Source organism: Hemicordylus capensis, chromosome 7 (assembly GCF_027244095.1).
Source record: "Hemicordylus capensis ecotype Gifberg chromosome 7, rHemCap1.1.pri, whole genome shotgun sequence".
Classification (NCBI taxonomy): domain Eukaryota; kingdom Metazoa; phylum Chordata; class Lepidosauria; order Squamata; family Cordylidae; genus Hemicordylus; species Hemicordylus capensis.
In genome coordinates this window covers 6,598,448-6,614,988 of record NC_069663.1, presented here as the reverse complement: position 1 = coordinate 6,614,988, position 16,541 = coordinate 6,598,448, and the positions used below count along the sequence as shown (strand labels likewise).

Here is a 16,541-nt window from a genome sequence, read left to right as displayed (position 1 = left end):
ACCAGATGTCCAGGGACTATAGCACCTGGCGTGGTCCTTGTTGACCCGGGCGATGACCAATCCGGTATAGATTTATTAAAGTTACGTCTCACCATATTGTTGATGGGAGAAGCACTCTTTGTCTGGATCCTCTGGTGAGACCTGTCTTGTAATAATAATAATTATTATTATTTTTAATAATTAATAATAATGATGATATTATTATTATTATTATTATTATTAACATTTATATCCTGCTCTTCCTCCAAGGAGCCCAAAGCAGTTTACTACATACTTAAGTTTCTCTTCACAACAACCCTGTGAAGTAGGTTAGGCTGAGGGAGAAGCGACTGGCCCAGAGTCACCCAGCTAGTATCATGGCTGAATGGGGATTTGAACTCAAGTCTCCCCGGTCCTAGTCCAGCACTCTAACCACTACACCACACTGGCTCTTCCGATAGCCTTTGAAGTACCCCTAGGGGTACTAGTACCCCCTGTTGGGAACCCCAACCTATCTCAATATTGTCTGTACTGTCTGGCAGTGGCACTCCAGAGTTTCAGGCAAGAGTTTTCCCCAGCTCTCCCTGTAGATGCCAGGGATTGAACCTGGGACCTTCAGCATCTTTAAGCAGATACTCTACCACTGAAATACAGCCCCATCCCTAACACAGTCCAAGGGACAATAAAATGCTCCTTTAGGTTATAATGTTTGAAAACTGCATGCAGAAGGTTCCACATTCCCTCCCTGGCAGCATCTCCAAGACAGGACAAGATTTTTTTTTATTCTTAGTACAAGATTTTAGGACAAATTTTTTTATTTTATTTTTTAGGACAAGATTTTTTTATTGAACCAACAAACTACGAAAGCATATGAAACACTTGCCTGTAAACTTGGAAAAGCTGCTGCCAGTCTGTGTAGACAATACTGAGCTAGATGGACCAAGGGCCTGACTCAATATAGAGCAGCTTCTGATGTTCCTAAGTTCCTATATTCACAGTGAAGTCCTAAGTGTTTTGAAACGGAGGGGGGAAATATTTAAAACTGAAAACCTGGACATTTTTGATGGAACTGTGAGTCTGGATTTGCTTAAAATGGCAAGAGGGTGGTGGACAGTAGGAAGGCAGGAAGGCAGTCTAAATAAATATCATAGGATTTGTCTTACACATAGTCTTACACAATGCTTGCTTGTGGTAAAACTTGTTTTTGTTTTTAAAAAAGCATGTGGTTTCTGCATAGAATAAATGTGTGGTTTTTTTCCTGGGGAAGAGCATGAGCAATACCCTGCTAACTAGGCAAAGAGGCACCTTTTAACGTGGTGATTCTCTTTATTTAGCAGGGGGAGAGTAACTGGCCCTATCCATCCCCAGCACAGCATCCCTCCAGTGACTTTTGCTGGTGTCTATCTTATGTTTCTTTTTAGAGTGTTAGCCCTTCGGGGACAGGGATCCATCTTATTTAGTTATTTATTATTCCTCTGTGTAAACCACCCTGAGCCATTTTTGGAAGGGTGGTATAAAAATCAAATGAATGAATGAATGAATGAATGAATGAATGAATGAAATCTTACTTGCAATCTGAATAGGGGGAGGCGGTCCACAATTCTGAAAATGATGCTAATGCACCAAACTGGCCACGTGGGAAGCTTCGGGGCAGAGAGCGTCCAAGGCAGGCGCGTTCTTAAATTCTTCTTAAATTTGGATTCCCACAAGTTGTTTGAGAAGGAGAGCTGGTCTTGCGGTACTAAGCATCATCATCATCATCATCATCATCATCATCATCATCATCATTTATTCAACTAGCACTTTGCAGAGTTGTAATAAAGGCCTTGGGAAAGATATTTAGATGCCATGAAGTGTCTATACCTACAGAGATTAGAATAGTTTGGACAATTGTTTTCCCCGTGACACTCTGTGGATGCAAAAGCTGGATTTTTAAGAAGCAAGATAGAAAAAGTATTGACACTTTTGAACTTTGGTGCTAGAGAAGACTTTTGAGGATACCATGGACAGCCAGGAAAATAAACAAATGGATCACAGAACAAACCAATCCAGAATTTTCACTCAAGGCAGAAATGACCAGGCTCAAACTATCATACTTTGGACACATTATGCGAAAACCCAGCTCCCTTGAGAAGTCCATAATGCTGGGGAAAGCTGAAGGCAAGAGAAGAAAATGGCCAGCAGCAAGGTGGATGGACCTGATCACGACAGCAATGGATGCACCACTGAGAGACCTTAAAGGCCAAGTTGAAGACAGATCATCCTGGAGAGAATCTATATATGTGGTCGCTAAGAGTCGACACAGACTTGACAGCACTCAATCAATCAATCAATCAATCAATCAATCAATCAATCAATCAGGGAGAGAAGGGGGATATGTCTCCATCATCTCTCTAGGAGGAAACAAAGAAGATTGACTCACCACAGGAGGTACCTGAGGAGTAAAAGCAGGGTTCATAGAGTAGAGGCAAGCAGGGACAGGTGAGGAGACCCTGACTAGCTCCCTCTGATCCCAATGCCCCTAGTTGCCATTAGGTTAGTTGGTGCAAAAGGTCGATGCACTGGAACTCCATCTCCAACACGTATAGACAATAGTGAGCTAAGCAGACCAATGGTCCGGCTTGGTATAAGACAGCTTCCTATGTTCCTATGTACAACTCCCATAGAATCACAGGATCATAGAATGTCAGAGTTGGAAGGTACCTTAGAGTTCTTCAGTCCCCTACTCCGTGCAGGAAACTGCTACAGCAGCTCGGACAGATGCCTGTCCAGCCTCTGTTTGAAAACCTCCAGCAAAGGAAAGCCTACCACTGCATGAGGGAGACTGCTTCACTGTCGAACAGCTCTTACAATTAAGAAATTCTTCCTAATGCCTAGCCTAAATCTGCTTCCTTGCCATTTCAACCCATGGATTCTAGTAGCCCAGCCCTAAGGAGCAACAGAGAACCAGTCTGTTCCTTCTTCTATAAGGCCATGGTGGCCAGGGATGTTGTAGTTCAGTATCATCTGGAGACCCAAATATGAGGACCCCTGACCTTCGAATGATGAGTTAGTGTTCTAGCATACAGTCGAGATGTGCAACGAAACCAGACCACACCCTTGTGCAGCAACTATAATGTGTAGCAAGCGTATAATGGTAGCAAGCGTTTCTTCCCCCCTTAGCTGAGCAGTGTCTGCCTTGGTTTCATTTGAATGGGAGATTAGACGTGTGAGCACTATAAGAGATTCCCCATCAGGGGATGGAGCCGCTCTGGGAAGAGCATCGAGGTTCCAGGTTCCCTCCCTGGCAGCATCTCCAAGATAGGACTGAGAGAGATTCCTGCCTGCAACCTTGGAGAAGCTGCTGCCAGTCTGTGTAGGCAATACTGAGCTAGATGGACCAATGGTCTGACTGGCAGCTTCATATGTTCCTATCCCCCAATGCACCACGCTCGACACACTATGCATTGTGGGATATCCAATGGTCATCCCAGCCTCCAAAGATCCACACTGCTGGGAGCAGTGAGGATCATGTGAGCGCATGGTAGTATACCTGAAGAAAAGCAGAAGAATCATCTGGGGGGAAGATGAGTTGGACTCTCCCTACCCCACTGCCCGCCCTCCGCATCCCAGGACTATCATGTGAATAGCCTCAGGGTCTTACTCCTAATCAGCTCTAATTCCAGCTTTAGCGCGAACTTTAAACTCTTCCTCCAGCTTTCACTAACTTTCTGCTGCAGGCGAGCCTCCTTTTATTCTCTTCCCCCCCTCCAATTTTCCGAAACTAACCGATTTAAAATTGACTGCATGTTATGCTTTAAAAGAAAATTATTACAAAATGATGTATAGATGGTATATGACACCCAAAAAATTGGCATTAATGTATAAAAATGTATCAAACAAATTTTGGAGGTGTGGACAGTCTGAAGGCACTTTTTTTCCTATGTGGTGGAGCTGTGGGAAGGCTAAAGCATATTGGGAGATGATATATAATGAGTTAAAGAAAATATTTAAAATGACATTTCCTAAGAGGCCAGAATCCTTCCTGCTGGGAATAATAGAAGGTGCAATTTCTACAACTAAGTCAACGCTTTTTATGTACGCTTCGACGGCGGCTAGAATTATATATGCACAGAAATGGAAGAGTAATGAAGTGCCTTCAAAAGAAGATTGGCTGATAAAATTTTTGGAATATGCGGAGATGGCAAAACTTACAACACTAATAAGAGACCCAAATTTGGAATGCTTCAAAGAAGATTGGAAACCATTCTTGTTGTATCTAAAGAACTATTTTCCTACTATGGACTTTACAGCAGGGTTCGAAATTCAGTAAAAAAACCTGCAGGTTGGGTAGATTAGCTGTGTTTGTAAGGATTTAAATTTATGTTTTGAACTATTATTATAGCAAGGGTGAACTTTATAGCTGATGATTCACGAAGAGATGCGTGCGGGAAGTCCACTTTTGTCTATTCGTAATAAATGACATATTAATATTGTTAAAAATAATAAAAATTGAATTTGGGGGAAAAACCAAACCAACCAATCAAAATTAATGCGAGCTCCCCCCATTAAAAAAACAAAACCAAACCAATCCAATCCAATCCAACCCTCTTCTCCCTCCAAAAACCAAACAGCAGGACTCTTTCCCCAACCAGACCAAACTGTCAAACGGGAGCTGTGAACTCTTGATCCCTGCCAGCTTCTTATTACAGAGCACAGGAAGGAAGCAAATACGCATTCAAAAGAGAAATGTGAAGAGCACAAGAGGAGGTCAAGGCCTTGTTCCTGCACAAATGGCATTTCATACTTGGCAGGACTTTTTAATCACTGGAATGGAATCACATTTCATATTTGGCTGTATTGGAGGCAGTCAGTGTTGGTTTGTAAGCTTGCCAAGCATTGCCAAGGCTGTGCTTTCCGGGCACTCGATTGGAAGGTGCAGCTTGCTCCCAGGATCCTGTGCTCAGCAAACCTCATTGGCGGCAAACCTCAAGTGGGCTCCTCTGGAGTGATCCAAGCCAATTGTCTGAGTGAGTGCTTGAAAGCAAGAGGCATTTGCATGGACCTGTAGCAGTGTAGCAGCGTCTCCCTCAGCCAAGAGGTGAGCTTGGGAGTCTGTGGGCACAAACGCTCCAAGGGAGACGAGAAGAAAAGAGGATCTCAGACACGACGGTATGTTTTGAACAAAAGGGGCAACTTTATTAATATACTTAAATAGGTTACAAGTCGTCACTTAACTTTCTAACTAAAGGAAACAAAACAGGACAGAATGGAGTAGGCAAAAAAACTTTCCATCTCGGCCAATCTGTTGGAAAGCCAAAAATTCCTACTCGGCCCCCAACAGGGCGACCAGCAAAGCCCATTCTGTCCCTGGGAGGGAGGGGGAGGGAGGGAGGGAGGGAAGGGAGGAAGCCCAGGGTCACACAGAAGAAGGGAATAGCAGGGCAAACAAAATTGGGGGGAGTCCCAGCCAGCCCCCACCCACCCCCCCGCTCCTGGCAGGCATGTTCACGTGGTCTCCTTTTCTGGGGCGGATCGACTCCTCCAGCCTCCCAGCAGCAGCACATGCCTGCAAGAAGCACAAAGCAGCGTCAGTGGGGTTGCCCTGCTCCTCCTCCCTTTCCACTCTGGCAGCCCAGCAAGCGGGGATCGGGCAGTGGGGTGGGGGTTGATGGGGGGGCAAGCCAGAGAATTCGGGCTCCCCACTGTGCAGCCACAGCATGGAGCAGGAGGGAGAGGAGAATTCTCTGGCCTGCCACCGGGCAGCACCAGGGGGCGCTACTGGGGCTGCAGGGGGCCCCCAGAGTCTCCCAGGCTCCTCTGCTGCTGCACCGGTTTGGGAGGAAGGAGGAGGGAGCGGAGGGGGGAGTGAGGCGTGGCTGCGGGAGTGGAGGGGGGGAGGAGCACACCCTCGGCAGGGGAGGGGGCGGATGACTGGATGGGGCTTCCCCTGCCAGGGGAAGCCAGGCCGCTGGGGAAGGGGAGAAAGGTGGAAGGAGGAGGGGGCGCTCCTTGGCCAGCTGGTGGGAATGGAGGGACCTTGCCCTCCTGCTGGGGCCACACAGCCTCCCCGGACCCAAGGGAAGCCCAAGAATGGTTCCAAAGGGCCACTTGGGGGCAGGGTGGTCCTGTAGCCTCCTCCCACAGCCTGCCAGCAGAAGCAAGGGGAGGGGCTTCTGCACCCCAGAGGCGGGGCTTCCTTGGGCCAGGCGAATGGAGCCTGCTTCCCCCTCACTCCTCAGACAGAACTGCACTTCCCTGCTGGATGTCTTCTTGTGGACAGATCTTGTGTCCACGCGGTTGGAGGAGGTCTTCTGGGAGGCCCCTGCGCTGCACGGTCTTTCCTGAACCTCCCTTCAGCTGCTGATCTTCAAGGGGAGAGCACGGGGCTGTTGTTCCTGGAAAGAGAGAAGGACATTGGTTCAGAGATGGGGGGTCTTCTCACACTCTCCCCCATGACACCACCAAGCACCAGGGACTCCTGGCAGAATATTTGTGTCCTCATTTCCCAGAGGGAAGAGAGATCTTTCCTCTTTCCCTTTGGCTACTGGTACAACCAGACACAAGGGCCGAAGTTGGCATTCCAACACGAGGGAGGGTTGCCCAGATTCCTGCCCACCCTTCCTGCAGCCCCAGCCCCCTCCCTAACCATCGGGGCCCCTTCAAGTGAAGCCCTGCCTTGGTCTGCTCACCAGTCGGTCAGGTGGAGAGATCACCGTACTCTGGCGGGTGTCTCTTCTTCTTACAGCCCGCCCACAAGCGCCGAACGGCAGCCCGCAGCCCGTGCCGGGAGTGGAGGGAAAAGGCCTTCTTCACGATCTTCTCTGTCTTGCAGGCAACTCTCCCGACCTCGGGGTCATGGTCGCCAAGCAAGCTCTCCAGCGCTGGAGGGATGAAGGAGAAGGTTCAGAAATGGCATGAAGAGATCACCCCACCCTTGGCCAAGCCCCACCATTTCCACACCAAGAGGGCGCAAGTCCTGACTCTTTCTCCCCTGCACTCTGGGAAAGCCTACTGCTGAGCATCCCTGAGGATGCAAGCGGGACCTTCCATTTGAGGGGACAGGTGGCCCATTCCAGCTCTGTGGTCCCTAAATCTAGGCCTCTCCCCTCACAGAAACTTCCCCTTCCCACCCAGAAACCGGCACTTACCAGCATGGAAGGTCTCTATGTTCCCTTCAGTGAGGATGCTGCCCTTTTTGTGGACCAGGTGACCTAAAAAACAAGGGTGGAAGGAAATGGGACCACAGTTCAGGACACTGTGCATGGACAACCCGATCATTCAGGAGAGGAAATCCTCCCCTCTCTGCTCCCTCTGGGACTGACAATTTGAGCCATTCCTCCAGGGACTCTTATGTCACCTTGGGAGGAAATTAAGCCAAGAGACCTCGCTAACACGCACTGGGCCAGTCCTCCTGGGGAGGGAACAGCTCCTGCCCCTCCACACCCTTCTGGCAGTGCCTTCCAAGAGAATGAACCTTTGCCCACCAAGACGACCCACTAAGGGAGACCCAAAAGTCTTGTTTTGCTTACCGATCAGCAGGGCAGCCGTTCTCCTCACTGAAGGCTGCTCGCTGCGGAAGAAGCCCAGGATCTTGGTGGCCTCCATCTCCACGGCGTCCTCTGTGCCGAGCTGCCGAATCTGGGATCAAGAGCAAAGACAAATCCCGAGTGAGCAAAGCATCGCCCAAAGGTCCTTGAGCCATTTGAGCCGAGGGATGGACAGGGAGGGGCTGCCCTTACCAGACGCTTGGCGATCTTGTGGAGCAGCTCCTGCAGGCTGTAAGAATCCCGCGCCAGCAGCTTGCCCTCCAGGTGCCATAGGAGGGCTTCCGCCAGGAGGCTCAGATTGTCCTTCGCAGCCTGCCAAAAGAAAGACCGGAATGGGAGTGAAAAATCCTCCCAAGGGATTCCAAGAAACCTCTTAGGGGGCTTCAAGGAGTAGGGCCTGGATAGGCCAAACCACAGCGGGACAGCTCGTGAATTCACCATCCCGTGAGGCTAACTCTGGGGCCTGCCACTGGGTGGCTGGACTTGGGGAAGCCTAAACACCTTCGTAGGGGTGGCAGGAAGAAGTGGGCTCTCACCTGTGCTACCTCCAGGTCCTCATCCTCCACATGCATCAGCACTGCGATGAGGGTCGTGATGTTCTCCTCTGTACCCTCATGATGGTGGTGGCGGTGCTGCAGGAGATCCAGGTGGGTCCTCATGGCTGCCCTTCGGATCTTAGCCTCCTCCTACAAAGAAGAACAGGGGTTGTTATTAGGGAGGAATTCCTCACCTCCATCACCATGCAGAAGAGCTTGCATGGGTCTCTAGGGGGTGTCTGGTTTCCCTTCTCCAACCCGTTCGGAACCTGCAGGTTGGCCAGCCCTCATAGAGCCGGGGCGGAGGGCTGGCATGTAAGTACTCACGTGGTGGAAGAGAGGGCGGCACAGGGCAGCCAGGACAGCATTCACCGTGGCCTGGTGTTCTGATGGACAGTGCCTCAGCCGCTCCATGAAGGCCAGGACCCCCAAAGTGGCTTCCAGACTGGAGGTCCTGAGCCCTCCCAGGATCCCAGCACTAAAATCCTGGGGTTTCTTCGCCTAGGGAGGGAAAAGGTGGATCCTTGAGAACACATGCTAGTCTACCCCCTGCTAAATGGACCACATAGCTGTCCATGTTTGATGCCGCTTGGCTTCCATCCAAGAGGGGTGAGAAGGCGGCATTGGAGCACGTGGGGAATCAGGGCTCCCACTGAGAGATGCATTCCCTTAAGGATTTCTCCTTCATCCTGTGGCAAGGGTTCCACAGGCTGAATCCTCCCAACTGGAAAAATCTTCCTGTCACACCTGGGGATGCCTAGGAGCACCAGCCTCAGGAAGGGCTCCCCAAAGAGAGGAGTCTCCATGTCTAGGGATGCTCCATGCCCAGGGATGTCACTCACCGCCTTTAGCTTTCCATAAATGTGGAGAAGACCCCTTTCGCTCAGGTAGCGGATGTTCTGGCTGGGGTGGACTAGCCACGCTACCAGGAGCATCCAGGTCTTCTCTAAGGCAGCAAAGTCTTGGTCTTTCAGGAGCAGCTAAAAGAGGGAAAGGAGCAGAAGACCCATCAGCCCCTGGGGCCAAACCCTCCTCTCAGGGAAGCCCACCTGAGGAAAATGCTTCTCACCTCCACAAAGAAGGCCACCTCTGCGAGGGAATGCTCTTCTGGATCTTTATCGAGGCTGAAGAGGGAAGCCAGGTATGCCTTCAGCCTGGCCACTGTGGAGGATGGTGTCTGGAGGAGAGCCCTGCAACACACAAAGGCCCCTGCTGAGTCCTGGGCGGGAGCCCCAGAAAGAGCAGACCTGACCCAAACCACCCCAGCCCCCAGGCCTCCTGAGGAATCTCCTATTCACTCCTACTTACCTCACCAAGAGGGCCACACCCTGGAGGCAGCTCTGCGGAGAGCACAGGGATTCCCAGCAGGTCTTCTCTGGGGTCACCTGTGCCACCTTCTCCAGCAGGGTTCGGACAATCTGCTCGGTCTCCCTGCAGAGAAGAGAAGGTTGCTGTCACCACCATGTCAAGGGTGGAGGCAGTGGACAAGGGAGGGACTCCTTGCGGGGTGGCGTAGTATCAAGGGTGGAGGGACTGAGTTGGACCATGGGAGGGAGACCACAGAGGTGAAGTGACTTTATCCACAGCTGGCTTTTTAACACTGCAGATGCATTTTAAGGCTCTCTGCAGAGCCAAGAGGGCTGCAAATTCTGGGCTCTCCTCTGTGTAGCTGAGGGAGGGGACATCTGTGCCAGAGTCACCCAAACAGGCCAGAAATGCTGCTCACCCATCAGAGTGGGACATGGGAGAAATGACCCTAGCCTGTCCTCCCAGAGTGCTGGAAGGAAGACTTGCTGGCCCCGCTTTCCCCACTGCCATGACTTACTCAGGAGGCAGGTCTTGGCTGTCTCGGTTCCCGACTCCCTCGGTGGTGTTCTGCAGGCCGGTGAGGATCTTGTTGACCAGGCCCACCAGGAGTTTGGGGAACCTTTCCTCCACCTCACTGGCATACTCCACGCTCCGGATGACGTCCCCAATCTTCTTTGTTGCTCTCCCCTGCGAAGAAGAGGAGGGTCAGGCCTCAGCACACAGTCCTAGGGACGGTTATGGGTCAGGAGAATCCCCAGGGCCAGGCCAGTGCCATGGGTGTCTGCACCCACATCTGGGCCTGGAGGGTGCTGCCTTTGGCTCAGGGTGCATGAGGTCAACTGCAAGGGAAAGACATCCACAAGGGGAAAGGGCAAGTCCCCACCTCCCGTCTGAACAGTGACTGCCATCCAAGCCGCCTTCTTGTGTAGTGCAGGAAAGGAGGGGCAGATGGCTGGAGTCAAGTCACCCTTGGTTTGCGCCCCTTACCTCTCCCAGATGGACCGAGGAGAACCAATCTGGGGCCAGCTGTCCTCTTCTTTCCTCTTCGCCGATGTTCCTGAGAGAGGAGAGGAGAGAGAAAAGCTTCTCAAAGAACTGTCCTGTTGGAGATGGCAGCCAGCTGAAGAAGTACACGGGCACCCAAGGAGATGCTAAGCAAAGATCTCGCCTCCCTTGGGAGGTGGCTGGCAGGGGAACTTCATCAGGCCAGAGATCTCCCAAGTCCAGCCTTTCGTTCCCCACTGAGAAGCCCTGGGAAGTGTTCAAAGGGGGCATCGAGACAGGAGCCCTCCCCTGCTCCTTCTCCCCAACACCCGCTCATGCCAACAGCATGGGGGTCTCAGAGCTCCCTCTGCTAACAGCCAGCAATAGACTTGCTGGTGTCTGTCTTGCACCTGCTGCCAATCGGCCTCCTTGGGTGAACTCCCCCTCCAGATTTCTCAGGGAGCAGGTAGGAGGAAACATCCCTCTATGGGGCTCAGACATGGGGGATCTGCCCCTGTCCCCTGCAGCCTTCTGCTGGCTACGCTAAAATCCCCCCAGCTCCCTACTGGCTCCTCAGCTGAGACGAGGGTACCTACCTGGCCGAACTGGGGGTCAGCGGAGAGTCCCACACCTCGTCCTCGATGCTGCTGATGTCATGCATCGTGTCGTCCTCGTCCGTCGAGGAGCACTGGGGAGGAGAGAGAAGAGAATCGGGAGCGTTTCAGGGCTTGCGTTGACCTTGCGAGGCTTCTGAGAGGAACCAAGCCCAAGGGACGGTTGGGAAGACATCCTGCTCTAAAATAAGACCTGCCCCTTGGTAGAAAAGGCATTTGGCATCTCAGCCCAGAAGAGCCTTTCACCACATTTTTGCCCTCTTTCCAATGCCTCAGATGCATTTCCTCCCATCCCACCAATCACAATCCCTCCCATCCTGCAGCATCTAGAACTAGAACCATTCCATGTTCTGTCTCCTGCTGGGGAACAGGGCACTCACACACACACACACACAAACACACAAAAACAACCTAGAGCCCGTTCACATGAAAAAATGGATGATGAAATGGATCATTTCTCACCTCCGCGGAGGACGAGTCTTCCACCGTGTAGGTGTTCTTCATCATCTTCTTGATGAGCCACTTCTTTGGCTTCTGGACTCTGAGAGGAGAAAGGAGAGACATGGCATAAGAACAGCAATGCATGCCCTGTGGATCAAGTGAAAGACACGTGTAGCCCAGAACCCAACAGTGGACAGCCAGATGCCTATTTAGTTGGTTGTGAACCACTTGAGACCTGGTTACATGTGGCATTAAAGTGTGTTTATTCAGAGAGAGAGAGAGAGAGAGAGAGAGAGAGAGAGAGAGAGAGAGAGATCTCGAGATTCGGAGGTTCCTTGGCTGTCATGGGTAATAGTCTTCAACTGGCTTCTCCTCCATGAACATGTCTAATCAACCAAGGCTCCCAGGGAAGGTGATCCGCCTCTATGATCCCTGGAGCGGCCCTTCAGCTGAGAAAGGTACCTGGGGGAACTGGTGGCATAGTCCTCTTCCGACCCCTCTTCCTCCACGCTGGCATGTGGAGTCTCGGCCCCCGGGAAGGAAGAACTCTGTGAAGGAGAGAAGGGGGAGAAATGGTTGCTCTGGCCCTCTCATTGAGCTTCCTAGGCTTCAGCAGGGAATAGGCCAGCCTGGCACCTTCCAGCGGTCATCACCGGGTGAGCTGAACGCAGGAAGTGGGCCAGAAGGGGATTGTCCCGTTCTGGACACAATTCCTCCCGCTTTCCTGATTTTCAGTTTTCTTAAAAACCACTTTGGAGCCCAGGCATGCTGGCTGGAAGCTGGCAGGAGAGATGGCAAAAGAGCTCCTCTCTCATGCCCGCCTTCCTCGCAATAAGGTCGGTCGGGCTGATTTCAGGCCTTCGCGCACGCATGCAAATGGCAGAGGGGAAAGGCATCAACTCCCCCCACCCCAAGACATGCTGCGCTCCCTCACTCAACTGGGGCCCCGATGGCTCTGGTGACTGGAAAAGACCACTTCCAGTCCACTTCATGCTTTCAGTCGGCTCCTTAGTGAGGACACTAAAGGCACGTGCAAAAACATGCCAAAACTGGGTCTCCTTTCCTCTTTCTTTCCCATTTCTTTCCCCTTTTTCATTTAGTTCATTTCTCATTGGTTTGGTTGAGTTTGCTTATTGTTTTGTATTTTTATTCATTCTTCATTTATTTGTCACTGTTTTTCAATGGTTGCCATTAAAGCAACAGGATGTTCCACCTTTAACTGTGAGATCTCGACCAGAAGTCAAGGCCATAGCCACCATCTCCTTGCGGCCATCTTCTTTAATCCTATCACCCCCACCGTGCCACCATTGTGATGCAGTGTTGTTAAGGGCATGGCTATCCCTTTACCATAGCTTTAAGCAAACAACTGTCAGAAGATGGCCGCCCACCCGGCAGCATCAAAACTGGGGCCACTCCACATGCTCTCTACTCCTGGGCAACACGGGGGACCCACACGCCCAACCCACAGTTCTTCCGAGGGAGGGACTGGATGTTGAGGCTTCCTGACCTCTCCAAGGGATGGCTCTTGGTCAGCGGCGGTGTTTTGCAGCCTCCTCAACACAGTGCTTGGCCTCTGGACGCTAAGAAAAGAAAGAAAGAAGACACATGAGATCAGAACACGAGTGCTTAGAAAGAGCTCTGCTTGATGAGATGAATGAGGCATGCAGCCCAACACCCTGTTTCCAGGAGTGGACAGCCAGATGCCTGCAGGAAGCCCACGGGCTGGGCATGGAGACACCTGCCTCCATGGAAACAACCCTCCACCCTTGGCTTCTTGCTAAACTAAACACCTCCACCCCCCAAAAAACTTGCATGGGCTTCTAAGGAAGGTCCTCTACTTCCATGAGCGATGGAGCTGCCCCTCCAGGTGAGAAAAGAGTACCTTGGGGAACTGACAAAGCTCTCCACGTCCAGCTCCTGATCCCTAGTGCTGTCTTCTGGGATCTTGGCCTCTTGGATGTCAGGACTCTGCAAATGAGACAAAGGTTTCCTATGAGTGTACTCACTCTGATCTTCCTAGGGCCCAGGATTCGTAGGGAGTTTTCCCCCTGACATTTTCTTTGAGTTCTTTTTTATTTCTTTAAATTATTTAGATTTTTTAAAAAAACAAAAAAACCTTATTAAAAAGAAACCATGTGTTCTAATTCTAACTGTGGTGGGAGTGCCAGGGCACAGCCACCACATGCTTGTGGCCATTTGGTTTCATCCTATGTCCAACCATGAACCTCCATTGTGATATGATCTACTGTGGTCAGCAAACTGGCCACCATCCTTCAAAAGGGCCATCAGAATCAGTTGGCTGCACTCTGGAGCTCTAGTCCAAAGACAGCATGACAGGTAGGTCTGTGAAATCTCTTTCTTTCCCTCCCCAAAACCAGCCATTAACAGAAACATCACTGCATGGGAGCTCCAGAATGGAATGCTAACTGCTTGTTGTCATTTCTTGTCATTTCTTCTGCATTCCTTTCATGGGGAATGGAAACCAAGAGGAACGGGACCCACTGGCATCAATAGTTTGGCCCAGAGAGTCTTCTTGATCCCACCCCTTCATGTCCTCTTCTCTCCTCTCCCCAAGAAACAGGGTTAGCTCAGCCTTTCCAAAGGGAGAGACAAGGTGGGCCCCTGAGTCCGGAGTGAGGGCCATCCCTCCTGCTGTGGGCTGTTTTTACCTGAGGGGACCAGGATTGTCTCTCCAGAAATGCCTCTTCAGTCAAGAGACCTGGAGGATCTCTGCCAGGAAGACCCTCTCCTCTCCTGACCCGTCTCAGGGTCTTGGGAGCCGTTTGATGCCTCCAATCCAAAGCACACCAACCCAGAAAGGTGGCCATTGGAAGGAGAGGCAGAGGGTGGCAGAATCCTTCCCTAGCCACGACGTTCCCACTGTAATCCTCTGGCCAACATGCAGCAGCTGGATTTCCTCCCCTTTCAGGATCTGACCCCGCTCTGTCTCCTGACGGTGGAGATGCAATCTCCCCTCACCCCTCCACCAGCCCATCCACAAAAGCGACTGGAATCGTTTCCTGACCTCACAAGACCATTCGGTGTCCACGGTCTGGAGAAACCATCCATCCTCCTCAACCGTGAAGACACTGCAGGAAGAAATACAATGGCCTGAGTACCTCGGAAGAGCCTTGCTGGATCAGACCTAAGATGCGTCTGTCCCAGCACGCTGCTTCCAATATGGGACAGCCATCCGGCAGGCCTCCAGGAAGCTATCCTCTGTGCCCTTCAAGCTAGCGGACATCACCACCACATCTTGGAAGAGTGAATGCTTCTACGCAGGGGCATAACTACCATGAGGCCGGGGGAGGCCGTCGCCTCGGGGCCCCACTGCCTTGAGGGGCCCCCCAGAGACACCTCCCATGACTCCCCATTGCCCCCTGCCCAGCCCCAAGACCCTTCAGCCACTTGCCCTGTTTGCCCTCCCTCCTGCTGGTCCTCCTGGTCGGCCATCCAAGCAGCAGGCAAGCTGCTTTTCTCCCGGGCGCCTCTCAGCTGATCGGCGGCTGGGCGGGGCTTCCAGGGAGGCCTCCGTGTAGGCCTCCGTGAAGCCTGAATTCGAGTAGGCTGGCCAGCCCCAGGAAGAAGGCTGGCAGTCAGAGTGGCCACTCCAGTTCTCTGCAGCAGACCCTCTTCTTCCCAGGCCAGACAGCTCAGCCGTGGCCAGGTAGAATGTGGATTCCTTTTGGTGGTCACACCCCGCCCCCCGCCCCCTATATCCAGGTAGGGATCTGCTTGCCATAGGGCTTGGATGGGGTGTGGGGAGACTGAGAAGTCTCTGAATATTTCATTGAAGACTGATTGGAAAATCTGCTGGCTTAAAAAAACCTCTAAAAAGTCCTATAAGTGGCTTGTTTCATGTCCGGAAATTACAAAAACTTCTGGAACAAATTTATTTATGACTTCATTCATTCATTCATTCATCAATACACTTCTGTTCAAGTTGTTTTGCAACCCAGGTCTGAGTGAGAACTGAGACATGAGTGAGAACTGTGACGCATGTGTTGTGCTTTTCTATTTTTCCCCCTTAGGGTCAATCTGGCCCACATGTGAATGCAGCACCTCCATTCCAGAGGAGATGTGTGTTAAAGGGCTTTCAAAGCCTCTTGTGAAAAACCTCCTGGAATCAAACTTGACTGAATTTGTTCAGAATTCTGAGAAAACAAACATAGGCTCACCCTGCATGGTTGAAAGTCTCCTTTGCTAATCTGCAGCAAGGGGCCCATCTTAATTATGAGTGTTTCTAGTGTGTTCTAGGCATTAAAAGTAGCACAAAGATATAGTATTCAATGTATATCACTATATATTGTGAAGTGAGTGTGTATTCAGTGAAATGTATTTCTTGGCAGCATACATATTTTGAAATATCAGACTTAAATCCTTGGAAGCCTGGGGTGTGTGTAAGCCCTGGACTTTGGGGGGGGGGCATTTTAAAATCTCTTCTCAGGGCCCACTCCAACCTTGCTACGCCCCTGAGCGAATTTGGCTCCGTTCTTAGAGCTCTACTTCGAAAACGGAGCACAATGCAGAGAGCTTCATGATTGAAAAGGGAGCTGCATCTGCTGTCCACAGAGCCACCACCAGGTATTACTTGCTGGCAGACTGGAAGTCGCTTAGATGAACTTCCAGCTCAAATCCTTGGTTTTGCAAATACACCACATGAAAAAGGAATTTTTGACTTGGAAATAGTTGTGCCTGAAAGGTATCCATTTGAGCCTCCAAAGATGCACTTCCTGACTCCTTAAGAAAAAGGTTTTACTCCCATATAATTCTTCTCTCCTCATTTGCTCAAATTTGTACATCTGTTTTTTGTATGTTTTGAATGAGGACAGAAATGTGAGAATAAAAGCCCCCTGCTTACGGGGCAAAGAGGCACCTTTTTCTCTTTGTAAACCGCCCTTAGGCATTTTTGGAAGGGCGCTATAGAAATTGAATTATTATTATTATTATTATTATTATTATTATTATTATTATTATTATTATTATTATTAAAAAATTTCTGGGCGGGGGGGCCCATTTAAGAATCTTGTCTCAGGGCCCACTCCAACCTAGTTACGCCCCTGCTTCTACACAATGTATGAAGACATCGTTTTTGTCTGCCCTGCACCTCTTGCCAGTCAGCAGCACTGGATCCATCCCAGATCCAGGCT

The 16,541-nt window shown here is 50.8% G+C and overlaps 1 protein-coding gene across 1 annotated transcript; it reads right to left on the bottom strand.

Moving 5' to 3' along the window:
- Nucleotides 1–5,145: 5,145 nt before the first annotated feature.
- Nucleotides 5,146–15,055, bottom strand: LOC128332674 (uncharacterized). Its single transcript, XM_053267260.1, has 19 exons — nucleotides 14,804–15,055; nucleotides 14,417–14,480; nucleotides 13,274–13,359; nucleotides 12,899–12,971; nucleotides 11,854–11,939; nucleotides 11,413–11,491; nucleotides 10,933–11,024; nucleotides 10,340–10,409; nucleotides 9,870–10,039; nucleotides 9,353–9,475; nucleotides 9,114–9,234; nucleotides 8,887–9,024; nucleotides 8,372–8,545; nucleotides 8,045–8,194; nucleotides 7,701–7,820; nucleotides 7,491–7,599; nucleotides 7,110–7,172; nucleotides 6,651–6,842; nucleotides 5,146–6,356 (listed from the first exon to the last, which is right to left on the bottom strand). Exons 1-18 carry the CDS (start codon nucleotides 14,842–14,844, stop codon nucleotides 6,658–6,660), a joined length of 1,944 nt encoding a protein of 647 aa, XP_053123235.1. The 5' UTR covers nucleotides 14,845–15,055; the 3' UTR covers nucleotides 5,146–6,356; nucleotides 6,651–6,657.
- Between the last annotated feature and the right edge of the window lie 1,486 nt (nucleotides 15,056–16,541).